Below are 10,762 nucleotides of genomic sequence, written 5' to 3'. Positions count from 1 at the left end.
TATCCAAAAGAGTGTATTAAGAACATTTGATTAATGACAAATATCTTTAACACAATGGCCAGTATCCTAATAAATAAATGATTGACTAAATAGAAAAATATTTTCAATTTGAAAATTTCCCTTTAGCAAAACTCATCAAGGCAAAAGTACAAGGAATACAAAATCACTGATTAGATAAATAACAAGACAGTTATGTAAATTTATAAAATGTAAACACATATATTAGCATGTCATATCTTTCCTGAAGGCGAGCAGAGACAGATTCAGGTATTTTGAAGAAGTGATTAAAAAATAATCAAGATTAAAATTCTACTTCATTAGACACAGAAACAGCAAAATGTTCCTCATGTCTACATTAAGATTCTCCATGAAATTTTCATGTTTACTATATTAAAGAATTACTTATTCTGACAATTACTATTTCATGAATTCAATATAATGCTAATTCTTTGCTACTAATAGCAAATAATGCTATACACCATTAAGCCTTAAGAAAACATAATTCTTAGTCTGGGACAGTTTATGAGAATTGAAGAAAATATGCAAAAACTACAAAATGTCCATAGCAACTTAACTCTGTATTTTTGTACTCATTGCTCTATGTTATATTAAGTAAACAGAAAAGAAGTCCATTATACAAAACTAATTTCCCCCAAATTATAATTTGTTCATTATTCATTTAGCAAATATTTATCAAGAACTACTAGGTCTAAAAATAGATAAGACATGAGCATATACTATCATGAAACATTTATAACCATATCTTCCTATCAAAATAATCCATAAATCCCACCAGTACCTCAAATTCAGCAACTCCAAAGACAAATTTATTGTGTTTCTTTTACAATCTGCTCCTTCTATGGATGAATGGAATTATCCTTGATAATGAAGAACGTAAAGTGATTAAGAGTTTTACTTTGAAAAAACACCACCAACCTCCTCCAACCCCTGACAACTTGTCTTTCCACACTGAAACTGGTAACATATAACACAATGCAACTTCTCTGATGCTGCACTTACTATAACTTCCTCATTTCCAACTCCACTATTCTGTACCTTTCAGAATCTGCCTGTACTATAGGCACACGCTACCAGGTATCCTTACCTTCAATCTCTCTTGCATTCTAATATACCTCCTATGCAAAAATCAGATTGATCTTATAATAGAATCACAACATTGCTTAAAATAATCTGCAATAGCTTCTCTTGTTGTTCAAGTTGTACCTAAATTCCACCAGCCAAGAAAACATTATGTTCTAACCCTGGGTAGCAGGGCAGTAGACCTCAAAGTGAGATTTGCTCTATCATAGCTATTCACAGAAATCTTTGTTTTCATAATTTTTTGTACATTTTTCGAAAAGTGGAAAAGCAGGGAAAAAAACTCATCAAAGATGGCAGGCAAATGGCTCAAGCATTTGAGAGAAGCAAGTAGTAGAGTTTTAAGAGCAAGTCTCACTTTGAGATACTGATTTCAATTCGTTTGGATAAATACTCAGAAATGAAATTGCTGGATCATATGCTAGTTCTTTTTTAAATTTTTTTGAGAAATCGCCATACTGTTTTCTACAATGTACCAATTTAAATTCCCACCAATGGTGTACCAGTGTTCCCTTTTCTCCACAAAATGACCAACATTTGTTATCTTTTGTTTTTTGCTGCTGTTTTTTTTTTCCCTAAAGTAGGCATCCTAATAAGTGTGAAGTGATATCTCATTGTGATTTTGATTTCCATTTCCTTGATGATTATTAATGTTGAGCATCTTTTCACATACCTGTTAACCTATATATAATAATACTGTATTATATACTTAAAATTTGCTAGGAGGGGAGGTATTATGATAAGTGCTTTACCACATACACACACATAATAATACTAAAGAGGGTGGGAGAAAACGTTGGAGTTGACACATATTTATATGGCCTTTATGATGATGATGGTTTCATGGTTGTATGTTTACTCCCAAATCCATCAAATTAAAACATTAAATATATATAGCTTTTTATATGTCAATCAAACCTCAATAAAATGGTTCAAAAAAAATTTCCACGAAAGTTCTACTGAATAAACTTGCTAAATTTCACAGTAATATATATTCCCTCTGTAAAACATATTGACTGATGCTAGCAGCCAGTTGAACACTCAGTTCTTTCTCCAATTAGCAAGTCTTCATTTCCCCTTAACATGTGCCCTGTGGGCTACTTGTTTTTCCTTCACCATCATAGTTATTATAATGGAAATTTTATACAGTGTATTAAAGATACAGTTTACAGGGGTGCCTGGGTGGCTCAGTGGATTAAAGCCTCTGCCTTCGGCTCAGGTCATGATCCTGGGGTCCTAGGATCAAGCCCCGCATCGGGCTCTCTGCTCAGCAAGGAGCCTGCCTCCCCCCCGCCCCGCCTGCTTCTCTGCCTACTTGTGATTTCTGTCTGTCAAATAAATAAATAAAATCTTTAGAAAAAAAAATACAGTTTAGAAAGATAATATAAAATTGCAATTTGCAGAACTACATTGAAAGGTCCTAACTCCACATAAAACAATGATGAATAAATTATACACATAAGTGTCAGGTTAAAATAAAATATTCGATGTAGGTTAAAATTACTTTTATGACTCCTATATTCAACCAACTTTATTAGCTAATTAGCCTAATCATCAACTAAACTAGAGTTTAATAAAATGGCTTCTATTTTGCTTATTTATGATTCTTTTTTCTAGGCTGTGAAATAGATCTGAAAGAGTAAGGGATAAATTAATTTGACAAACACTATTGACCACTTATTTTGTGTCAAGTACTTTGATTATCAGTATATATCAGGTAAATTGAAAATATTTGTTTTAGCCTGAACAACTAAGACCAAATAAGATAGTATACCTGAAATTACTTGGAAAACAGACATTAATTAACATAGTCCCTGAAGAAGAGCCAATCTCCTTCTTTTCCTCAAATGGAGTTGCTTCAATCTGATGGGCTATGCTGACAAATCTTCCTTCTACTAAAAGGGTAATCTTCATGGAACCCCTTGGCTTTGTCATTTTATTTTACTGTTTGCTTCTGAATTGTAGGAATCAGTTTAACAAATGTTTGCTCGTTTTAACAAATATTTCATTCATATGTTCTGAGTACTTGGCACTATGTTACTACCTGAGATACTTTCAAAGTATTTATTTCATTTAGTTGTGCACAAAAATCTGTATAATAGATTATTTACAAGAAACACATAGAATAAAAATCAAGAATATTGGCTCCTCCTCTTAAATATTGTATCCATGTTCAAAGTAATGATTCAATTTCTTTTTTTTTTTTAAGATTTTATTCATTCATTTGACAGAGAGAGATATCACAAGTAGGTGGAGAGGCAGGCAGAGAGAGAGGAGGAAGCAGGCTCCCTGCTGAGCAGACAGCCCGATGTGGGGCTCAATCCCAGGACCCTGGGATCATGACCTGAGCTGAAGGCAGAGGCTTTAACCCACTGAGCCACCCAGGCGCCCCTCAATTTCATTTTTAATTAAAACACATAAACACAGAGTTACCATGTCAACATTTTTTTTTAATTCTCCACCTTGACATTTCCTGGCACCAGAGAGTTGAAGCATAATAGAATGGCACTGAAATTCCCCAAGGATATATTTATCCCAAATGGGTAAATGACTACACCATCACCGTTCTTTATAAAAATTTTCCATAAATAGAGGTAAGTAGGTGACCTTCATATAGTCCACTTTAAATAAGGGTAAGAGAAGTTCTCCTCCCTGTCTATAAAGGCCAATCAAGCAGCTGCTCAGATCAGAACCAGTCCTTGATTGTGTCTATAATAAAATGCATCTGATGATAAAATTCTAATCCATCATGAGTAATTTAGCTTAGATAAACACAAGGAAGAATTTCTTGGAAGTGAAGTTAAAGACAATAATTCACTTAGTCTCTGGCTTTACTCCTTCAACATCTTATTTGTATCCTCTCTATTCTCCACATCTTGAAAGGTAAGATTCTCCCTACCTACTCTCCCCATCTCTAGTCTCTGATCTCCAAACCCTCAGAGCCACTGATTATACTTATTCTCCACTGTATGGTTCATTTCCAAGAACCTGATCCATAATCAGAAATTCCAAATTCTGTAAAGACACTGTGTTCTCATTTGTTTAGCTAATCATAGAAAAATTGTGCTTCTTCTATGTCTATATTTCCTGACATATAATGACCAAAACCCCAAATCACTGGTACATCCTCTCTATTGTTTTACTTATATTTCTAATTGGGTTTACACTTACTGCAGCACTCTTATTCCATTCAGTTTCTTAAGACTGCAGCAATCTGATTTGTTTCTTTTTAATTTTTTCTGAACACCAGGAGCAATGTGGTACAGTGAAACGAGCATACCTAGAGAGTCAGACAGACCTGGCTTCACACACTGGTCCTATTATGTCTGTCTAAGGGAACCTTCACTCTGTACCAAAGCCTTCTCACCAAAAAGTGAGAAGCCTATTAATGGTGCTATTCAATTAAAGCAATAACAGGTAGAGATATGTGGCAAAGACCCTGGCTCAATATTAATTTTTCTTCTCACCAAGAATACTAGGGCAATCCTTTCACTGGTCTTCTGATCTTTCACCTAGTGCATATTTCAGCCCAGGCCCCAGACATGGAAATGGAAGTGCCTCCCAGGTCAGCATGTTCAGAGGGTGCAGCAACTGTTTCCCCTCCATGTAGGTGGTTAACTTTGTAACATACCACAGATGTTCCTAAGTTCAGAAAGATATAATAGAGGACTCTCTCAAATTGTTCTCTGTGAATGGATAAATAAAGTAATTAATTGAACCCATGACATTTTCAATCGTGGGAATAGCATTTTGCCTTTCTAGAAAGATTGTGTTGTTATTCATCATTTTGACAGACCATCATGTGATGGTAACTGATTTTCCTCAGCAGCAGGATATAATTCTAGACCTTTGTTTATATGAAATGACTAGTAATCTAGAAAATAGGACTTTCAATTCTCCTTCCTGAAAGAATAGAGTTGTTTTGCCTTCTTGATTACTCAAGTGCTGTCATGTATTTTGACTCAGTTGATCTCCATATTCCTTAGTTAAGAGTTAATCACCCTCCAGATATCTTTGATGTAGGCTATCAGTTTTAGCATTAGTACTTCTTTGGTGTGTTCCTTCTATCCTTTAGCTTTTTGGAAAATGTAATAGAAAGTTAGGAGAAACTGTCTCAGGTAATACTAGCTAGAGTTACTTTAAAAATGGAAGCCTATAGGGGCACCTGGGTGGCTCAGTGGGTTAAGCCGCTGCCTTCGGCTCAGGTCATGATCTCAGAGTCCTGGGATCGAGTCCCGCATCGGGCTCTCTGCTCGGCAGAGAGCCTGCTTCCCTCTCTCTCTCTCTCTGCCTGCCTCTCCATCTACTTGTGATTTCTCTCTGTCAAATAAATAAATAAAATCTTTAAAAAAAAAATGGAAGCCTATTTAAATCTTAGAAAATTCCAAGAGAAATACGCTGTATGAATTATGAACAGTTGCAGTACAAACAAATTAATGATCAACAAATGGGATATGGAAGTACATTCAGATTTCTGGATCAGGCAACCTGATACATCAAGTCACGACAGATCTTCAGATGTACAGAGTTACTATCAAAATGAGGAAAACAGAACATATAAGTTGTGGAGGCTCTGAGGACTAATTCAGAAGCAATCATGTTGTGCTTGAGTTGACGCTGAGATATTTAAGCAGAAAAATCAGAATTAAATACGTGGATCTAATATATAGGGGATTTAGCCTAGGAAAAGGGAAGTATGCTAAACTGAGAAAATAAATGAATAAAAACATTGTTTATAAAATGCCTATGGAATTAAAATAGAGAAATAGACATTTTGTTCATTGAAATAATCAAACTAGTTTTTTATCTATATCCATAAGTAAGTTATGAAATCAATTAGATCATAAAATTGTATTTAAATAAGCATAATAGAATTTATAGAATTTAATAGAAATTATCAGGGATAACTACTAAAGGAACAACGGATATCCTAGTCCTTTTTTTTTTTTAAGATGTATTTATTTATTTTAGAAAGAAAGAGAGAGCATGAATGTGGAGGATAGAGGGAGAGAGAAACTCCACGCTGAGCCCAGAGCTGGATGCAGGGCTTGATCACACAACCCTGAGATCATGACCTGAGCTGAAACCAAGAGCTGGACATTTAACCAACTGAGTCACCCAGGCACTCCACCATGGGTTAATTTAAATTATAACATGCAACGGATTAACTTAAATTATAGCCTCTGATAATATGCTTAAAAACTTACAATTTGCTAAAATTAAGTCTCATTAGTTTATTTATATATCATACAATACATATGTAGTCTGACATAAAATTGTTTTGACTCTGAACCATAGAAACATTAAATAAGTGGGAGATTTGCAAACATAGATATCTCTAACACATTTGCCTTATTAATTGATAGGGTATTATATTATTATTGAACTAGAATTATATTATTATTATTATCACTGAAAAGTGCAGTGTAGCTGTTAATAATACAGGTTCTAAAGTCTTTTCTCTGATTGCCAACATCAATTCTTTCATATTTTATGACCTTCAGCTATTAATCCAAACTTCTGAACTTCACCTTCTGCATCTAAAAATAAAAATACTTCTCCTTAGGTTTGTCCAAGGTTCAAATGAAGTAAGCTATGTAAAACACTTAGATAATTGTATGGAACATCTTATTATTCACATAATATATATCCAAATAATTCTATAAGAAATCAAAAGTCAGATTAAAGACCAGGACATACATGCTATAAAAGAAGATTATCATTCCTCTCATTGACATGGGCAGGTTCCATAATGGTAAACAAGGCAGTATTTTAGTTTACAAATTAAGAAGAGTACCAAGCTTCAGATCCCTGGCACTGAAGCATCTTCCCTCAGTTCCCTCTAGTAAACATATGTCATGAGACAGGATGAACTGGCATTATCTATGATGGATTCTTAGGATACCCTGAAAAAAGATGCTTCTCTGCTAAATTAAAGTAAATTTTCACTTACAATATGAGTTTAATAATTCTAAAATTGCAAGGCAAAATTATTTCCTGGGGTTTATTCCTACTCATCATTAGAGTATTTTAGGGAGGGCAAATAAAATAGAAATTAGCAAAAACATATTGAATATCTTCTATGAGGAAAGAATTATACTAAGCAAAGTTTAGCTGAAAATAAACTCTATTCTCATGAGACCATATTAGTAAGTATAAACTTGTAGTCTAGCTGAAGGATAAAAAAAGTAACAAAAATATTGATGAGTCCAAATTACTAAGTGATAAACAACAAGACAATTTACCTGAGTATGAAATTAAATTGAACTTAATTAAATATCTTATTTCAATGATGAATCCCACAGACATAATATTGAGTGAAAGGAGCCAGATGCAAGGAGAGAACATACTGCATGATTCTATTTATATCAAGATCAAGAACAGAAAAAAGTCATTATGGTAACAGAAGTCAGAATAATGGTTACAATGGGAGAGGATATTGCTGAGGATGAGGCGTTGGGAAGCCTTCTGGGTTGCTAGTAAGGTTCTATCAGTTATCCTGAAAGTAATTATATGAGTGCATAGAGATGCATTAAGCTGTACCCATTAAGCTGTACTCTAAAGTTTTGAGCAATTTACTAAATGTGTATTAAACTTTAAACATAATTTTAAAATTCTAAATTTAGAAAATCAAGATTTGACAAGAGAATTCAGCTCCTGCAGATCATAATGCAAATTTTCCATAATTCTACTTTCCCTACTTTCCTCTTGACTGGGGTCCCTGGACTTGAATGGGCCCATGCCTGGATCTCAATCCCCTTCTGTTGCCTCTATTTAACTGCTCTTTCTGGGAATACCCTGATCCTGTTCCTGGTCTTCACTGAGCCAAGCCTCCATGAGCCCATGTACTATTTCCTTTCCATGCTGTCCACCACTGACATTGGCTTATGCATCTCTACACTGGTGACAGTACTAGGAATATTCTGGCTCAATGCCCGGGAAATCAGCTTTAATGCCTGCTTATCACAAATGTTCTTCATTCACCTCTTCACTTTCATGGAATCTTCAGTGCTCCTGGCTATGGCTTTTGATCGTTTTGTGGCCATTTCCAACCCACTGAGATATGCCACCATTCTAACTCATGCAAGGATTGCACAGATTGGTTTGGCAGTCATTACCAGGGGAACTGTCATTCTGACACCACTGGTCTTGCTTCTCAAGCGTCTATCGTTCTGCCGAAGCCATGTGCTCCGTCATTCCTACTGCTTCCACCCTGACGTAATGAAGCTCTCGTGTTCAGACACAAAGATCAACAGTGCATTTGGACTAACTGCAATCATCTCTACTGCTGGAGTGGACTCTATTTTTATCCTGCTTTCCTATGTCCTGATCATTCGCTCAGTTCTCAACATTGCATCCCCAGAGGAGAGAAAAAAGGCTTTCAGCACCTGCATTTCTCATATCACAGCTGTGGCCATATTCTACATCCCTTTAATCAGCCTGTCTTTTGTTCACAGGTTTGGAAAACATTCTCCACCATATGTGCCCACACTGATTGCTAATATTTACTTGCTCATTCCCCCTGTGATGAATCCCATCATCTATAGTGTGAAAACAAAGCAGATTCAAAGAGCTGTGCTCAAACTTGTGTGTTCTAAGCGAACTCATATTTAACAATTACTGACCCATGAAGGCCTATTTCAAAGTCAGTAAAATTTGATCATAAATTGGAGTTATAATCCATGCAATTTTAAAGTTGGGTGGAACTATGTGTCATATGATTCAAATGTCTCCACAATGCTGTTAGTCTTATCTAGGGCAATCTTACGTTTTCTACCACCAAAATACTAAGTCAGATTCTCAGTGTCTCTCAGTTACCCTATTCCTATAGATGGCTAACTCACTTCCTATCTCTCTACTCTTTCTATCAAAACTACACATCATTCACTTTGAATTAATTTTCCAAATATCCAGCACAAATAAAATTTAATAAGAAACCAATAAGCATCTTTTCCATGTTTATTTCTCATACACCATTCCTATCTCTAACAAAGTCCCTTCCACCCCCTCCCCTCCAGCAACCCTCAGTTTGTATCTCAAGAAACATCTGAACAATTTAAGTGCCATTTAATTCATTTTGTATGTGTAAGACATTTTCTTACAAATGACCCCCCTTTTTTTTTTACTTATGTTATCCAGCACTTGATCAAAATTCTGACTTTCCAAACTACATAGGCAAAGGACTATTTTAGATCTTGAGATCACAGTCTCTGGCATTTATTCCAGTTTGCATATGGCCCAATTTGACTAAGAGTAATTAAAGCCATTTTTTTCATGAATGGTTTCACAAAACCAACTGCTATACATAATTTAAAATTAAAATTTCCCAGGTGCCAAAGATAAGTTCACTGATTGTTTCAAATGCACCATTTTGATCAGAGATATTGATGATAAAGAAGGCTGTGCATAAGCTGGGGTAAGGGGTATACAGGAACTGTGTAATTTCCACTGAATTTTGTTGCTATGAACCTAAAACTGCTCTTGAAAACCCCAAATCTATGAAAGTGCAGATTCCTGAGCCCCATCCCAAATATTTTATTTTACTAGTTCTAGGATGAGGCCTATGAATCTGAATTTATAACAAGATCCCAGGGTATGTCTAATATCCAGCCAGTTTGAGAAGCCACTGAACTAAACACGGTATAACTTATATCTCTCTGCTGTTTGTTTATTATCATCAACATAACATACATTTACTTTGATCTCTGTGGGAGAATTGTGGGGGTAGAGAATAATCTTTAAATCTTTCTCTCTGTGGAAAACCTGGATCTAAAATACCAGAGTATATCAAGTGATTTCAGAGGTCTCCTTCCCAAAGCAAGTGTGAAAACTATATTCATACACTTTCCATGTTTTTTCAATATTTATATTTTCCTGGCATATATTTCAATATTATTCATAGCAAGTTAAAAACAAAACCACTTTAGCAATTGCAGTGCATTAAACCACATGGGACAGCAAGCAGATTTAGGCATGCAGAGTGTTTTTGAAGCACAAAGGCAAAACAAGAAAATACAGTTGACCAGAAATATCCCGTAGGAATAGATTTTTCTAAGGGGTGAATGATTCTCCTGAGAATGGGTTTCTCATAGATACCCTCCACTCAGAGGAAAATGATATCGCAGATCCTTGTCTCTTCCTCATCGTCTTCACTTGATGTAAGTACAGGGGCATCAGAAAGACAGTGGATATGCACTAATGTTAGATTTATGTGGGCTCATCTTGCAACAAGAAATTTGGCTTTATTAGAGAAAGTATTTCTAAGATGCAACCATGCAAACATAAGATGCTGTAGAACTGCCTTTGATTTAAGAACTTACTACTGTAAGTATCCTAGTATTGCAGAGTTGTCAACAAAGCTTAGAAATAAAAAATAGAGATTCTTTCCAATGTACTGAATCTCAATTCTGAAAAAGCTCATAAACAGTAAAGTTCTGAAAATAAAAACATCCAATGCATGTATTCAATTTAAAATCTAGCTAGGATTCCTTAGATAAGATAAAATACCTAAAGTGTATTTTCTATGGTACTAGAAATGGGGAGTCTGAATAGCCCCCAAACTGAATCTGAGTCATCAATGTAGAATTCTGCCATAAAAAGAACAATATAGGGGTGTCTGGGTGGCTCATGGGTTAAAGCCTCTGCCTTCAGCTCAGGTCATGAT

General features: G+C 35.2%; 1 protein-coding gene across 1 annotated transcript; it reads left to right on the top strand.

Moving 5' to 3' along the window:
- Window positions 1-7,767: 7,767 nt before the first annotated feature.
- LOC116599752 (olfactory receptor 51F2-like) lies at window positions 7,768-8,712 on the top strand. Its single transcript, XM_032359730.1, has one exon. It carries the CDS (start codon window positions 7,768-7,770, stop codon window positions 8,710-8,712), a length of 945 nt encoding a protein of 314 aa, XP_032215621.1.
- The last annotated feature ends 2,050 nt before the right edge of the window (window positions 8,713-10,762 follow it).

This window comes from Mustela erminea, chromosome 9, assembly GCF_009829155.1.
Source record: "Mustela erminea isolate mMusErm1 chromosome 9, mMusErm1.Pri, whole genome shotgun sequence".
NCBI classification, from domain to species: Eukaryota; Metazoa; Chordata; class Mammalia; order Carnivora; family Mustelidae; genus Mustela; species Mustela erminea.
Note: the sequence above shows the minus strand (reverse complement) of the source record. Positions and strands in the feature narration are given on the sequence as shown.

What these genes read in the sequence shown, in the direction of transcription:
- LOC116599752 (XM_032359730.1), top strand. Translation starts at nt 7,768, where the DNA reads ATGCAAATTTTCCATAATTCTACTTTCCCTACTTTCCTCTTGACTGGG.